The sequence below is a fragment of the Lucilia cuprina genome, chromosome 5, assembly GCF_022045245.1.
Source record: "Lucilia cuprina isolate Lc7/37 chromosome 5, ASM2204524v1, whole genome shotgun sequence".
In the NCBI taxonomy this organism is placed as follows: Eukaryota; Metazoa; Arthropoda; class Insecta; order Diptera; family Calliphoridae; genus Lucilia; species Lucilia cuprina.
Window position 1 is genome coordinate 12027768 of NC_060953.1, and position 17068 is coordinate 12044835.

A 17068-nucleotide genomic window follows, 5' to 3' on the forward strand; every position below is an offset into this window, starting at 1 on the left:
GTTAAAGTAATACCAGTTCCTTGTTTTCTATTACAAAAAAAAAGCAAAAAAAAAAAATAATTAATTAGCTAAGCAAAAAAATACAAACGTAATAATAATAATATGTGGTAATCTTATATTAATTATACATATTGTAACAACTTATACTATTTATGGTGTTAAATTTTATCCAGCTGCTGGTCAAGAGGTCTAGACCTCTTTCCCTCTACTGTTGCGTTTTGTATTTACAAATTTGTCCAAAAAAAGGTAATTGTCCATAAAATCTAGATATTAAGGCGTTAATTGTTGTCATAATTACCCTAGTATTGTAATTTATTTATAGTTATCGAGTTGTTAAACTAATTTTATTTAATTTGTCTGTTATTTATGAATATTTTATGTCAGATTGTTGTTGCTATTAAAATCGATAAATTTTGTACAATAATTTGTTGTTGTCCGTCAATTTGTTTGTTTATTTTTATAGAAACTTTTTAAACGCTACACTTTAAGGAAGAAGAATAGCAAAGTTCTCAGATTTAGTTTCCACTAAATCATTTCCTTCCATTCAGCTTTCATCCAGAAGTCTGTCTATATAAACTTTAATAATAATGATTTTTTTAAATAATTTCTATACGTATTACACTATCTCAGGGATTAGCACCTCATATTGGTCGATTTTGGTATAACTTATCATTTAGTTAAAAATTGCTTTAATATTTTCTTTATTATTACTTTTCCCAATTTTTTATCAATATTCCAAAATATCACCCCTTGTTTCGTAAGCATTGACACCTTCATTGAGAAATGTCATAAATTTTACTATACATTTAACGGTGTACCATCAAAAATTGTGACGTTATTACTTTTCTTGTTGTTTTTCGTTACACCCACACACTTAGGTAAATGTTTATCTTCATGCAGGTGGTCGATGTGGTGTTTGTCTTTACTAAAATTTATTATTAGTTCATGGGAAAAAAATAAGGCGGAAGAAATATTTTTCGGATTTATTTTAATTGCACATAATATAATATGTATGATCATTATAGAAATTTCATTGACCATCTAAATCTTGTACAGTTCTAGTTTAGATCTAGTTCAGTTTTTGTTCAGTTCTATTTCTGTTTTAATTTAGTTCTAGTTCAGTTCTAGTTCAGCTCTAGTTCAGTTCTAATTCAGTTCAAGTTCAGTTGTAGTTCCGTTCTAGTTCCGTTCTAGTTCAGTTCTAGTTCAGTTCTAGTTCAGTTCTAGTTCCTTTCTAGTTGAGTTCTAGTTGAGTTCTAGTTCAGTTCTAGTTCAGTTCTAGTTCAGTTCAAGATCAGTTCTAGTTCAGTTCTAGTTCAGTTCTAGTTCAGTTCTAGTTCAGTTCTAGTTCAGTTCTAGTTCAGTTCTAGTTCAGTTCTAGTTCAGTTCTAGTTCAGTTCTAGTTCAGTTCAGATCTAGTTCAGTTCAGGTTCAGTTTAAGTTCAGTTCTATTTTAGTTCTAGTTCAGTTCTAGTTGAGTTCTAGTTGAGTTCTAGTTGAGTTCTAGTTCAGTTCTAGTTCAGTTCTAGTTCAGTTCTAGTTCAGTTCTAGTTCAGTTCTAGTTCAGTTCTAGTTCAGTTCCAGTTCAGTTCTAGTTCAGTTCTAGTTCAGTTCTAGTTTAGTTATATATCAGTTCTAGTTCAGTTCTAGTTCTAGTTCTAATTCATTTCTAGTTCAGTTCTAGTGCAGCTCCAATTCATTTCTAGTTCAGTTCTAGTTCAGTTCTAGTGCAGCTCCAATTCAGTTCTAGTTCAGTTCTGGTTCAGTTCTAGTTTAGTTCTAGTTTGGTTTTTGTTTAGTTTTAATTTAGATCTTGTACATTTCTAGTTCAGTTTTAGTTCAGTTCTATTTCAGTTCTATTTTAGTTCTATTTCAGTTTTAGTTCAGTTCTAGTTCAGTCCTAATTCTGGTATAGAGCGTCTAAAGTCAAACGATTTAAGTAAAATTATTGTCATAACCAAAATTGGACTTTTAAAGTTATAGTCAAGCAGATCTTCAGTTAAACTTTATAATTACGTTTATTTTTTTTACCTAAGGAACACCCCTAATCTTTGTTCACATTTATTCGATATGTCAGAAGTTACTTGTATTTGTAATACAGTTTGTGTTCGAGTACAGTGTGTCCTTTTATTATTAAGATACATATTACTTGCTGCACTTTCTTGTTGCTGTCGTTTTAGTTTATTTTATTCCTTTCCATTCCATTATTCGCTATTGCTCGTCTGTATGCATGTGTAGACATGCTTTTGGCTTGCCCTAAAGTTTTAGCAGTCAGTCGGTTGTTGTATACTCAGTTATACGTCAGTCGTTATCCTTGTAACGGTATTATTTGCTTGTTGTTTATTCGGTATTTTAATTTATAGTTTAAACATTTTTGTTGTCGTTCTTGTTGGTTGATAGAAATGCGTGGCAGTTGTTATTAAAAAATTCATTCATTTTTGAATGATTAATAGAGTGTGAGAACTTTAAGAAAACGAATCACAAAAACAGTTTCATTATAATGTAAAAGAAACTTTTATGAAAAAAAAAAAACTTAAATAAAAAGTTTAAAAGTTCAAGCCTAAAACATGAATCCGTAGAGAGTTTAGCTAAAGGTGTGCAAGTTTCAAATGTATAATAAGTATAAATGAAATTCAAAAAAAGTTTTATTTGTTTTGTGTGATATCATAATGAAATTAAATGTTTCTCTTGTTGTTGTAAAAAAAAGTTTTAGCAAAATTGTGTAGGAGCGTTGAAATAAATATTTATTTTATAAATTGATATGTTTAGAATATTTGTGTTAAGTTTAATTTGAAGGGTTTAGAAAAAGATATAAAAGAAATTATTTCAATATGAATTGTATTGATTGTATGTTATAAAAATAACACATTAAAAATGTTTATTTTAAGAATAATTTATTTGTCATTAAAAATGTCAAACAATAAAATTGAAAGTGTCCTTAGACAAAACTTTAAGAATTATAGTTAAATTACTGTAATTTTCCAAAACTCGTTAGACATTAGTAATTGATAGTTTCATCTACTGAAACTTTTCTTTCATTTAGGTTTTAGTTTAGTTCCAGTTCAGTTCTAGTTCAGTTCTAGTTCAGTTCTAGTTCAGTTCTAGTTCAGTTCTAGTTCAGTTCTAGTTCAGTTCTAGTTCAGTTCTAGTTCAGTTCTAGTTCAGTTCTAGTTCAGTTCTAGTTCAGTTCTAGTTCAGTTCTAGTTCAGTTCTAGTTCAGTTCTAGTTCAGTTCTAGTTCAGTTCTAGTTCAGTTCTAGTTCAGTTCTAGTTCAGTTCTAGTTCAGTTCTAGTTCAGTTCTAGTTCAGTTCTAGTTCAGTTCTAGTTCAGTTCTAGTTCAGTTCTAGTTTAGTTCTAGTTCTGTTCTAGTTCTGTTCTAGATCTGTTCAAGTTGTAGTTCAGTCGAAGTTCAGTTCAAGTTCAGTTTAAGTTCAGTTCTAATTCTAGTTCAGTTCTAGTTCATTCATAGTTCAGTTCAAGTTCAGTTTAAGTTCAGTTCAAGCTCAGTTCTAGTTCAGTTTAAGTTCAGTTCTGGTTCAGTACTCGTTCAGTTCTAGTTCTGTTCTATTTCAGTTCTAGTTCTGTTCTTGTTCAGTTTTAGTTCAGTTCTAGTTCAGTTCTAGTTGCTTTTGGCTTGCCCTAAAGTTTTAGCAGTCAGTCGGTTGTTGTATACTCAGTTATACGTCAGTCGTTATCCTTGTAACGGTATTATTTGCTTGTTGTTTATTCGGTATTTTAATTTATAGTTTAAACATTTTTGTTGTCGTTCTTGTTGGTTGATAGAAATGCGTGGCAGTTGTTATTAAAAAATTCATTCATTTTTGAATGATTAATAGAGTGTGAGAACTTTAAGAAAACGAATCACAAAAACAGTTTCATTATAATGTAAAAGAAACTTTTATGAAAAAAAAAAAAACTTAAATAAAAAGTTTAAAAGTTCAAGCCTAAAACATGAATCCGTAGAGAGTTTAGCTAAAGGTGTGCAAGTTTCAAATGTATAATAAGTATAAATGAAATTCAAAAAAAGTTTTATTTGTTTTGTGTGATATCATAATGAAATTAAATGTTTCTCTTGTTGTTGTAAAAAAAGTTTTAGCAAAATTGTGTAGGAGCGTTGAAATAAATATTTATTTTATAAATTGATATGTTTAGAATATTTGTGTTAAGTTTAATTTGAAGGGTTTAGAAAAAGATATAAAGAAATTATTTCAATATGAATTGTATTGATTGTATGTTATAAAAATAACACATTAAAAATGTTTATTTTAAGAATAATTTTTTGTCATTAAAAATGTCAAACAATAAAATTGAAAGTGTCCTTAGACAAAACTTTAAGAATTATAGTTAAATTACTGTAATTTTCCAAAACTCGTTAGACATTAGTAATTGATAGTTTCATCTACTGAAACTTTTCTTTCATTTAGGTTTTAGTTTAGTTCCAGTTCAGTTCTAGTTCAGTTCTAGTTCAGTTCTAGTTCAGTTCTAGTTCAGTTCTAGTTCAGTTCTAGTTCAGTTCTAGTTCAGTTCTAGTTCAGTTCTAGTTCAGTTCTAGTTCAGTTCTAGTTCAGTTCTAGTTCAGTTCTAGTTCAGTTCTAGTTCAGTTCTAGTTCAGTTCTAGTTCAGTTCTAGTTCAGTTCTAGTTCAGTTCTAGTTCAGTTCTAGTTCAGTTCTAGTTCAGTTCTAGTTCAGTTCTAGTTCAGTTCTAGTTCAGTTCTAGTTCAGTTCTAGTTCAGTTCTAGTTCAGTTCTAGTTTAGTTCTAGTTCTGTTCTAGTTCTGTTCTAGATCTGTTCAAGTTGTAGTTCAGTCGAAGTTCAGTTCAAGTTCAGTTTAAGTTCAGTTCTAATTCTAGTTCAGTTCTAGTTCATTCATAGTTCAGTTCAAGTTCAGTTTAAGTTCAGTTCAAGCTCAGTTCTAGTTCAGTTTAAGTTCAGTTCTGGTTCAGTACTCGTTCAGTTCTAGTTCTGTTCTATTTCAGTTCTAGTTCTGTTCTTGTTCAGTTTTAGTTCAGTTCTAGTTCAGTTCTAGTTCAGTTCTAGTTCAGTTCAGTTCTAGTTCAGTCATAGTTCAGTTTAAGTTCAATTCTATTTCAGTTGTAGTTCAGGTCTAGTTCAGTTCTTGTTCAGTTCTAGTTCAGTCGTAGTTCAGTTCAAGTTCAGTTTAAGTTCAGTTCTAATTCTAGTTCAGTTCTGTTTCAGCTCTAGTTCAGTTCTAGTTCAGTTCTAGTTCAGTTCTAGTTCAGTTCTAGTTCAGTTCTAGTTCAGTTCTAGTTCAGTTCTAGTTCAGTTCTAGTTCAGTTCTAGTTCAGTTCTAGTTCAGTTCTAGTTCAGTTCTAGTTCAGTTCTAGTTCAGTTCTAGTTCAGTTCTAGTTCAGTTCTTGTTTAGTTCTAGTTCTAGTTCAGTTCTAGTTCAGTTCTAGTTCAGTTCTAGTTCAGTTCTAGTTCAGTTCTAGTTCAGTTCTAGTTCAGTTCTAGTTCAGTTCTAGTTCAGTTCTAGTTCAGTTCTAGTTCAGTTCTAGTTCAGTTCTAGTTCAGTTCTAGTTCAGTTCTAGTTCAGTTCTAGTTCAGTTCTAGTTTAAGTTCAGTTCTGGTTCAGTACTCGTTCAGTTCTAGTTCTGTTCTATTTCAGTTCTAGTTCTGTTCTTGTTCAGTTTTAGTTCAGTTCTAGTTCAGTTCTAGTTCAGTTCTAGTTCAGTTCTAGTTCAGTTCAGTTCTAGTTCAGTCATAGTTCAGTTTAAGTTCAATTCTATTTCAGTTGTAGTTCAGGTCTAGTTCAGTTCTTGTTCAGTTCTAGTTCAGTCGTAGTTCAGTTCAAGTTCAGTTTAAGTTCAGTTCTAATTCTAGTTCAGTTCTGTTTCAGCTCTAGTTCAGTTCTAGTTCAGTTCTAGTTCAGTTCTAGTTCAGTTCTAGTTCAGTTCTAGTTCAGTTCTAGTTCAGTTCTAGTTCAGTTCTAGTTCAGTTCTAGTTCAGTTCTAGTTCAGTTCTAGTTCAGTTCTAGTTCAGTTCTAGTTCAGTTCTAGTTCAGTTCTAGTTCAGTTCTAGTTCAGTTCTAGTTCAGTTCTAGTTCAGTTCTAGTTCAGTTCTTGTTTAGTTCTAGTTCTAGTTCAGTTCTAGTTCAGTTCTAGTTCAGTTCTAGTTCAGTTCTAGTTCAGTTCTAGTTCAGTTCTAGTTCAGTTCTAGTTCAGTTCTAGTTCAGTTCTAGTTCAGTTCTAGTTCAGTTCTAGTTCAGTTCTAGTTCAGTTCTAGTTCAGTTCTAGTTCAGTTCTAGTTCAGTTCTAGTTCAGTTCTAGTTCAGTTCTAGTTCAGTTCTAGTTCAGTTCTAGTTCAGTTCTAGTTCAGTTCTAGTTCAGTTCTAGTTCAGTACTAGTTCAGTTCTAGTTCAGTTCTAGTTCAGTTCTAGTTCAGTTCTAGTTCAGTTCTAGTTCAGTTCTAGTTCAGTTCTAGTTCAGTTCTAGTTCAGTTCTAGTTCAGTTCTAGTTCAGTTCTAGTTCAGTTCTAGTTCAGTTCTAGTTCAGTTCTAGTTCAGTTCTAGTTCAGTTCTAGTTCAGTTCTAGTTCAGTTCTAGTTCAGTTCTAGTGCAGTTCTAGTTCAGTTCTAGTTCAGTTCTAGTTCAGTTCTAGTTCAGTTCTAGTTCAGTTCTAGTTCAGTTCTAGTTCAGTTCTAGTTCAGTTCGAGTTCAGTTCTAGTTCAGTTCTAGTTCAGTTCTAGTTCAGTTCTAGTTCAGTTCTAGTTCAGTTCTAGTTCAGTTCTAGTTCAGTTCTAGTTCAGTTCTAGTTCAGTTCTAGTTCAGTTCTAGTTCAGTTCTAGTTCAGTTCTAGTTCAGTTCTAGTTCAGTTCTAGTTCTAGTTCAGTTCTAGTTCATTTCTAGTTCAGTTCTAGTTTAGTTCTAGTTCAGTTCTAGTTTAGTTTACGTTCAGTTTGAGATCAGTTCTAGTCTAGTTGTAGTTCAGTTGTAGTTCATTTCTAGTTCAGTACTAGTTCAGTTCCAGTTCAGTTCTAGTTCTAGTTCAGTTCTAGTTCATTTCTAGTTCAGTTCTAGTTCAGTTCTAGTTCAGTTCTAGTTCAGTTCTAGTTCAGTTCTAGTTCAGTTCTAGTTCAGTTCTAGTTCAGTTCTAGTTCAGTTCTAGTTCAGTTCTAGTTCAGTTCTAGTTCAGTTCTAGTTCAGTTCTAGTTCAGTTCTAGTTCAGTTCTAGTTCAGTTCTAGTTCAGTTCTAGTGCAGTTCTAGTTGAGTTCTAGTTTAGTTCTAGTTGAGTTCTAGTTCAGTTCTAGTTTAGTTCTAGTTCAGTTCTAGTTTAGTTTACGTTCAGTTTGAGATCAGTTCTAGTCTAGTTGTAGTTCAGTTGTAGTTCAGTTCTAGTTTAGTTCTAGTTCAGTTCTAGTTTAGTTCTTGTTAAGTTCTAGTTCAGTTCTAGTTCTAGTTCAGTTCTAGTTCAGTTCTAGTTCAGTTCTAGTTCAGTTCAAGTTCAGTTCTAGTTCAGTTCTAGTTCAGTTCTAGTTCAGTTCTAGTTCAGTTCTAGTTCAGTTCTAAATCAGTTCTAGTTCATTTCTAGTTCAGTTCTAGTTCAGTTCTACTTCAGTTCTTGTTCAGTTCTAGTTCAGTTCTAGTTCAGTTCTAGTTCAGTTCTAGTTCAGTTCTAGTTCAGTTCTAGTTCAGTTCTTGTTCATTTCTAGTTCATTTCTAGTTCAGTTCTAGTTCAGTACTAGTTCAGTTCTACTTCAGTTATAGTTCTGTTCTAGTTTAGATTTAGTTCTGGTTCAGTTCGACTTTTTAGAACACCTCTTAGTGCCTACTGATATTTTTTTAACAAATAATTAATTACAACTTTTGTATGGTTTAATTTATAACCTTACATTATAATCAATAACTTAATTTAGTCATTTGTAAGTTATACAATATGTCATAAAAATGATAACAATCACTCAATTAAAAAGTTTTTTTGTTAATATGTAAAAGATATTATGAATTCGAGAAAGGAAAGAAGAATTTTATTACAAGTGTTTTCTTATAAACCCGTCATATACAACATAGCGAAACAGTTAAGGAGAAGTATTTAGCACTAGTTTAACAATTACAAATAGTTTTTTATTAGTTTTCTACTTTGAAAAAAAATTACTTCTAGTTATTGTAGCAGCTAAGTGGGGATTAATGAAAAATAAGTTATTCTGTAATGGCAACTCATTATCAAATATTTACTAATTACTTGAACAATTCTGTTTGCTGTAATTTTCTTGACTTTAACAAAGAACTTATAAGAAAAAAAACCTTTTCTTAACTTATGACTATAATTGTACAAATTTATTTCTTTTTGCCGTTCTACATATTTAAATTGTAGTTCACATATTTTTTTTTTTTTTGCTACAAAATTTAATTGACACAACAATATTTCAAAGTTGCAAGTTGAAAATGACAGCAAACAAATAAAAACGTAGTAAACTAACAACTGCTGCTACAACTAATATATAAGTATCAACTATGATAACTATTCTATTGTATTGTATTCTAAGAAACATGATGATGATGATGATAGTTAGTGACAGTGTGTCCGTCTCTATGACAGTTTTTTAAATGTTTGTCATATTGTCAGTAACGCTTTGGAAGTCATCAGATCAACAGCAAAGTAGAAGGAAATGTCTATAACCTTCGCCCTTTCTGTTTTTTTTATGATTTCTTACTTTTTTTATTTGTTTCTCATGCTTTTTATATAAGGAATAAATATACAATAGTGAATAGAGGAGCAGTGAAGTGAAATAGATATAGTTTTTCTACAAATATACATATTTGTTGCTATTAAAAAAAACCCTGTTGCAAAAAGTATAAATTGTAATTTTTTATCGATTTTAATTTGTGAATATCAAAGTATAAACTTGTTATTTAAATATAAATTAATATATATAATAGATAGTTAGTTGCTTGACGTTACAATTTCTTTCAACGACAATCAATTTACCCAAAGTAAATAGTTAACGTAAGAAATAGACGACTAGGTTTGACTAGTCAAGGCGTTGGTATAACTACATGAGCATATTTAGCAATTAAAAAGAAATTCTACATATAAGAAACTTAAATTTAGTCATCCCTATAAAACAGTTTAAAATAATTTTAAAATATGTAAAACCACAAATTATTCCAACCAATAAGTAAAATTATTGTGAGTAGGGAATTTCAAATTCAACAAAATCTGTAAAATGCTAATAAATCTGGGGATTTTTTTAACAACTACTAGACGATGACATAAAAAATGGGATTTTATTAGAACGTCAAAATATTACTAGAAAATTACAATAACAAGATTTATTATAGATAGATAGATAGATAGATAGATAGATAGATAGATAGATAGATACATCGATAGATAGATAGATTGATAGATAGATAGATAGATAGATAGATAGATAGATAGATAGATAGATAGATAGATAGAGAGATAGATAGATAGATAGATAGATAGATAGATAGATAGATAGATATATAGATATATAGATATATAGATAGATAGATAGATAGATAGATAGATAGATAGATAGATAGATAGATAGATAGATAGATAGATAGATAGATAGATAAATAGATAGATAGATAGATAGATAAATAGATAGATAGATAGATAGATAGATAGATAGATAGATAGATAGATAGATAGGTAGATAGATATAAAGATAGATAGATAGATAGATAGATAGATAGATAGATAGATAGATAGATAGATAGATAGATAGATAGAAAGATACTTCAAATTCAAATTTTCCGACCCGTTCTAGTTCCCATGTTCAGATTTGGTTTAGTTCTAGTTCAATCCTAGTTCAGTTCTAGTTCAGTTCTGCTTCAATTCTAGTTCAGTCTCAGTTCTAGTTCAGTTCAAGTTCTGTTCTAGTCCAATTCTAGTTCAGTTCTACTTCTGTTCTAGTTCAGTTCTAGTTCAGTTCTAGTTCAGTTCTAGTTAAGTTCTAGTTCAGTTCTAGTTCAGTTCTAGTTCAGTTCTAGTTCAGTTCTAGATCAGTTATAGTTCAGTTCTAGTTCAGTTCTAGTTCAGTTCTAGTTCAGTTCTAGTTCAGTTCTAGTTCAGTTCTAGTTCAGTTCTAGTTCAGTTCTAGTTCAGTTCTAGTTCAGTTCTAGTTCAGTTCTAGTTCAGTTCTAGTTCAGTTCTAGTTCAGTTCTAGTTCAGTTCTAGTTCAGTTCTAGTTCTAGACCCAAGTATATTGGAAGTAATTTCATTCCAGACTAACACTAATTGGAAGTGTTTCTAAACATATCAGCTTAAACTAACCTACAATTTTATTACTGCAATTGTTGAAGGTAGACTCAGGGATGGAAGTTTGTATAAAATAAAAATATATAAAAAATTAAAATTTTTTAATTCAAAATAATTACTTTTTCAATATAGAATTTGCTAATATCTCTTCTTCAATCTCATTCTCTTTACAGCTATTCTATGGCCATTAAAATATAACCACACAAAAAAATCTACAATTTCCTAAAATTAAATACGATTAAATCTACTTGAAATTGTGTACAAGGAATTTTATTTTGTAAATTTCGAACAAAAATATACATATACTATACTACAATAAATTTTGAATTGTTTATAATGGAAAAGGAATTTTTGTCCACACGGAAAAGAAGGAAGATTTTATATACTTAAAACTAATACTAAATGGTTAAAAAGTTGCTGAATTTAAAGAAATAAGTTATAATATAAAAGTTTTATTTTTTTCTCGAAATTAATTACAAAAAAAAAAAAAACATTAAAGAATTTACAAACATCAAATATACGGCATTATCATCGAACATTAACAAAAAAGTTTTCAATTTGATTCTCGAAAATCCTTATAAAATAGCAAATAAAAACTTTTTCACTTAACTCGGCAAATATTTTGCATTGAAACTGCAGTTTATGGTTAAATCTTATGATTATTAAACTAAATAAATACTACAATAAAAAACATTCTCTCAGACTACAAGATTTATCAATGTACATTGTCTACCTAAAGTTTAATGCTCTCTCTCTAAACGAAAAAAAGAAACTCTTGATTATATATTTTTACTACAATAATTTACAACAAAACAACATCGAAAAAAATATTATTTTTGTAATCTCGTATAAGTTTACAACGTCTGCATTAAACAATACGCAAAATCTCTTGAACTACAAGAGATAAATTTCCCAAAACTTAACTTAAACCATCGAAATACATCTACACAAATTTTTAGAACAAACTCAATACGCTCTCTCTCTCTCTCTACAAGAATTTTATTTAAATAAACAAACTTAAATCTTCTAAAAGAAAATCTTGAAATTTGAAATTAACAGAAACTTGTTTCATGATAAAAATTCGTTAAATTTTGAAAAAGAAATCTGTAAAATCATGTTTAAAATACGTCAACGTAGTTGTCTTCTATTAACCTTAGTCATTATCTTGCTGCCATGTGCTATTGTTCTAATGATAATGGGTCCAGAATTATCCACCGAACAATCGTTATCACAACGTTTGGGTGAATGTCATATGCGTCTTCAGTATTTGGAGTCAATGTATCGTACACGTCAAGAAGATGTGGCCTTACTTTCGCAATATGTTGCACAATTGCAAAATATTTCAACAGCCGTAGTATCATCGACCTCTATGCCTGTTGGCGGCATTATTGATAAGAACATCTCAAGTCTATATAATACAGCATCTGCTTCATCGGCCTCTGCCTCTCTGTTGGATGGTCTGTCGGCAGAGGCTAGACAAATTCTACGCAATGCCTCACAATTGCACAATACCCAACAAATGCATTTAACCTCATCGGCTAATGTACGTCTGCCTACAGCCTATCATTTTCTACCTCATCTCTTAGATGATCCCAACTCTTTAAAACCGGCTCTCTTAAGATCTCATGGTCGTTCGGATGTCAGCATTGTTTTGGGCATACCAACAGTGGTGCGTGAAAAACAATCATATCTTTTGGGTACTCTACACAATCTCATTGAGAATATGAATGAAGAGGAACAAAATGAAACTTTGATTATTGTTTTTATTGGTGAAACCGATTTGGAAACTGTGCAATTGATAGCGAAAAAGGTGGAAACTACATTTGAGCCATATCTAGAAAATGGTTTAATAGAGATAATAGCACCAGCACCTTCATATTATCCGAATTTAGATAAATTACGTATAACTTTAAATGATTCATTAGAGCGTGTGAAATGGCGAAGTAAACAGAATTTGGATTTTGCCTATCTAATGGCCTATGCTCAGTCGAAAGGTAAGTGCAAAGTTAAGTTTGTTAATTTAGTAAATTAGAGCTACTTTCTCTTAACGGAAAGTCTTCTGCAGTATACTTTCTATGGAATATTGTCTGTCTATACAGGACGATCTTTTTTTGATCCTTTCCTTCTATAAATGTTTCGTTAGACTCTCATTTATAAAGGATTGTGTTCCTTTAAGTCTACTTATTAGAGAAGTGTGTTTTGTAGAGTCTCTTTCTCACCACGCGTAGCATAACTTGATTGAGAAATGGAAGACTTATTCAGTGCCCCAAACACATCTGAAGTCGTCAACATGTTTAGGAAAATCTTAAACTCGAGCCACTTTCTTTGGTGTCTTTTGAAAACATAGGCTTATCATAAACGACGTTTAAATATAACCTGCAACACGAACACCAGTTCAGCCAGAGTGTAGAGCTCCTCAAGTCCACACTGGCACAGCCAGAAACTCAGCTCTGATCGAGCCAGAAACAAAAGTTGATCAACTCTACTCTGGTCTAGCCCGCAACTAAAGTTGATAAACTCTACTTTGTTCCAGCAGGAGAATAGAGCTGATCAACTCTACTCTATTTTGCTCTGAGAATAGAAATCATTAACTCTACTCTGGTCTAGACACTCTGCTCTGACCATACTCTGCTTTAGCCAGAGATAAGAGTTTTTGAACTCTACTTGCTCTAACCAAAGACTGGAATTGCTTAGCTCTTCTCTGACCTCGGTAGAGCATACTAGAGTTCATCAACTTTACTCTGCTCTAGCCAGAGACTAAAGTTGATCAACTCTACTCTTCTCTATTTAAAGATATATGTTGTTGAATTCTACTTTGATCTAGATAGAAAATCTAGTTGATCATTTCCAATCTGGTCTAGCCAGAGGCTAGAGTTAATCAACTCTACTCTGCTTTAGCCAGAGACTAGACTTGATAATCTCTGCTCCACCGAGGGACTAGATATGATCAACATTACTCTGCTGACTAGAGTTGATTTTCTTTGCTCTGACCAGAGACTAAAGTTGATCAACTCTTCTCTATCCAGAGATTTGACTTCATAAACTCTACTCTGATCCTGTCAGAAACTAGATCATCTCTACTCTTGTCTTGCCCAAAACTTAAGTTAATGAATTCTACTCTGTTTCAGCACGAGAATAGAGCTGATCAATTCAACTCTAGTCTATAAAGAACTAGAGTTTTTCAACTCTAATCTGTTCAGAGAATAGAGGTCATCAACTCTACTCTGCTTTAGCCAGAGATAAGAGTTGATCAACTCTACTTGCTCTAGCCAGGGACTGGAATTGCTTAACTCTTCTCTGTTCTACCCAGATACTAGAGTTGATCAATTTTACTCCGCTCTGGCCAGAGACTAAAGTTGATCTACTCTATGAAGAGACTTGAGTTGATGAACTCTACTCTGATCTAGACTGAGAATAGAGCTGATCATTTCTAATCTGAACTAGCCAGAGACTAGAGTTTATCAACTCTGTTCTGCTTTAGCCGAAGACTAGAATTGATTAACTCTACTCTGCTCCACCGAAAGACTAGACAAAGACTAGAGTTGATCAACTCTGTTCTACTCTAGCCAGATACTATAGTTGTTCGATTTATTTCTGATCTCTAGTTTTATTTTCAAATATTTTAAGTTTCATATTTAAACAAAAATTTTATTCCTTTTTTTCTATCTCCTCTTTTGCAGGCACCTTCTATGTTCAACTCGAAGATGACATCCTAGCCAAACGACACTTTATAACGTCTATGAAAAAGTTTGCCATTACAAAAAGTGCTTTAACTAAACCGGATCAGGCGCCTTGGTTTCTCTTGGATTTCTGTCAACTAGGTTTCATAGGTAAAATGTTCAAATCGGCGGAACTGCCCTATCTAATAACATTCTTCCAAATGTTCTACAACGAAAAGCCAGTCGATTGGCTATTGGGCTATTTCATTGAGTCCAAAGTCTGTCGCACCGATCAAGATCAAAAACATTGTAATCAGGAGAGAGCTAAATACTGGCTGCACTATCGTCCCTCACTGTTTCAACACATCGGCACAAGTTCATCGCTTAAGGGCAAAGTACAAAAACTCAAAGATAAACAATTTGGTTCTAAAGTTCCCACCTTCTATGCTCATGCTCATAATCCACCAGCTGTAGTTAAATCAAATATAGCGGCCTATAAGAACTATCAACTGAAAAGAGCTTATAAGGGTGAGACCTATTTTTGGGGTCTTTTACCACAACCGGGTGATTTGGTGCAGTTTATATTCGATAAACCCACCACACTCAAACATTATCTCTTTCGCAGTGGTAATTCTGAACATCCTTCAGATCGTTTCTATAACACAACCATTGAGGTCTTACCCGCCGATACTTTAAGTGAAAGTTCACCGGTGTGGAGTTTTTATAATTCAACCACTGATGGTTATCTAATAGTGGGCAATTTTGATGCCATGGGCGTGGCAGAGGGTTCTTTAGATTCGAAAATTGGTGCTATTAAAGAAATGCGTTTACATGTTCATGGTGATAGTGAAAATTGGGCATTATTAAGTGAAATTGATTTACAGGTAGATACTAAAAGATGATGGAATTAGCTTGTACTGCTACACAGCTGGTAGAGTCAAAACTAACACTCCTTCTAAAGAAACAATTTTCAACTGTGTTTTCATAATATAGTTATCCATGACCTATTTTTATTAAGCGAAAGAACAAATTAAAAAATAGAAAAATATTAGAGCATACTTAGAGGAGAATTTATATATATATGTATGTGTGTGTGAGTGTGTTTTAATGGTTTTTCTAAGTGTTTTTTTATATAAATGTATTTCTATTACTTACAAAACCAAAAACAAAACTCCTTTCGTGTAAGTGTTTAAATTGTTGTGACATTTTCGTTTATTTTTTTAAGTGTATAAAGTTAAATAAACATTTAGTAAATGTGAAAGAAAGTAGAGCTAACAATTTTATAAGGATTTGAAATTTGATGCCATAATTGATAGGATTTTTTATTAATTTTTTATGATTTTATTTATTTATATTAGGTGAGAGAAAAGCTAGTTTCCGTTGAATATTAAAAATCTAATTTATTGGACAGTCTTTTTAAAGATAAGTACGGATTGAAAAGATTTGAGAAACTATACTCTTGTCTAGACGAAAACATGAGCTGATCATCTCTACTATAAACTAAACACAGACAAGAGCTGATCAATTCTAGTCTCTGTCTAGACTAGAGTAGAGTTGATCAACTCTAGTCTCTGTCTAGACAAGAATAGAGTTGATCAACTCTAGTCTCTGTCTAGACAAGAATAGAGTTGATCAACTCTAGTCTCTGTCTAGACAAGAATAGAGTTGATCAACTCTAGTCTCTGTCTATACTAGAATAGAGTTGATCAACTCTAGTCTCTGTCTAGACTAGAATAGAGTTGATCAACTCTAGTCTCTGTCTAGACTAGAATAGAGTTGATCAACTCTAGTCTCTGTCTAGACTAGAATAGAGTTGATCAACTCTAGTCTCTGTCTTGACTAGTATAAAGTTGATCAACTTTTGTTTCATTCTAGATTAGTTTAGAGTGAATCAACTCTAGTCTTTGTCTAGACTAGTAAAGAGTAGATCAACTTTAGTCTCTGTCTAAACTAGAATAGAATTGAACAACTCTAGTCTCTGTCTAGACTAGAATAGAGTTGATAAACTCTAGTCTCCGTCTTGACTAGAATAGAGTTGATCAACTCTAGTCTCTGTCTTGACTAGAATAGAGCTGATCAACTCTAGTCTCTGTCTAGACTAGAATAAAGGTGATCAACTCTAGTCTCTGCCTTGACTAGAATAGAGCTGGTCTACTCTAGTTTCTGTCTAGACTAGAATAGAGTTGATCAACTCTAGTCTCTGTTTAGACTAGAATAGAGTTGATCAACTCTAGTCTCTGTCTAGACTAGAATAGAGTTGATCAACTCTAGTCTCTGTCTAGACAAGAATAGAGTTAATCAACTCTAGTCTCTGTCTAGACAAGAATAGAGTTGATCAACTCTAGTCTCTGTCTAGACTAGAATAGAGTTGATCAACTCTAGTCGCTGTTCAGACTAGAATAGAGGTAATCAACTCTAGTAGCTGGCTGGACTGGAATAGAGTTGATCAACTCTAGTCGCTGGCTGGACTAGAATAGAGTTGATCAACTCTAGTTTCTGTCTTGACTAGAATAGAGTTAATCAACTCTAGTCTCTGTCTTGACTAGAATACAGTTGATCAACTCTAGTCTCTGTCTAGACTAGAATACAGTTGATCAACTCTAGTCTCTGTCTAGACTAGTAAAGAGTAGATCAACTCAAGTCCTTGTCTAGACTAATATAGAGTTGATCAACTCTAGTCTCTGCCTAGACTAGAATAGAGTTGATCAACTCTAGTCTCTGTCTAGACTAGAATAGAGTTGATCAACTCTAGTCTCTGTCTAGACTAGAATAGAGTTGATCAACTCTAGTCTCTGTCTAGACTAGAATAGAGTTGATCAACTCTAGTCTCTGTCTAGACTAGAATAGAGTTGATCAACTCTAGTCTCTGTCTAGACTAGAATAGAGTTGATCAACTCTAGTCTCTGTCTAGACTAGAATAGAGTTGATCAACTCTAGTCTCTGTCTAGACTAGAATAGAGTTGATCAACTCTAGTCTCTGTCTAGACTAGAATATAGTTGATCAACTCTAGTCTCTGCCTAGACTAGAATATAGTTGATCAACTCTAGTCTCTGTCTAGAGTAGAATAGAGTTGGTCAACTCTAGTCTCTGTCTAGAGTAGAATAGAGTAGATCAACTCTAGACTAGTATAGAGTTAATCAATTCAAATCTCTGACTACAG

General features: G+C 32.1%; 1 protein-coding gene across 1 annotated transcript; it reads left to right on the top strand.

Annotated features, from left to right (window-relative positions):
• Window positions 1-15203, top strand: LOC111687668 (alpha-1,3-mannosyl-glycoprotein 4-beta-N-acetylglucosaminyltransferase A). The gene is made up of 3 exons (XM_046951198.1): window positions 1-246; window positions 10422-12242; window positions 13929-15203. The coding sequence occupies exons 2-3, from the start codon at window positions 11363-11365 to the stop codon at window positions 14807-14809; spliced, it is 1761 nt and encodes a 586-aa protein (XP_046807154.1). The 5' UTR covers window positions 1-246; window positions 10422-11362; the 3' UTR covers window positions 14810-15203.
• Window positions 15204-17068: the final 1865 nt, after the last annotated feature.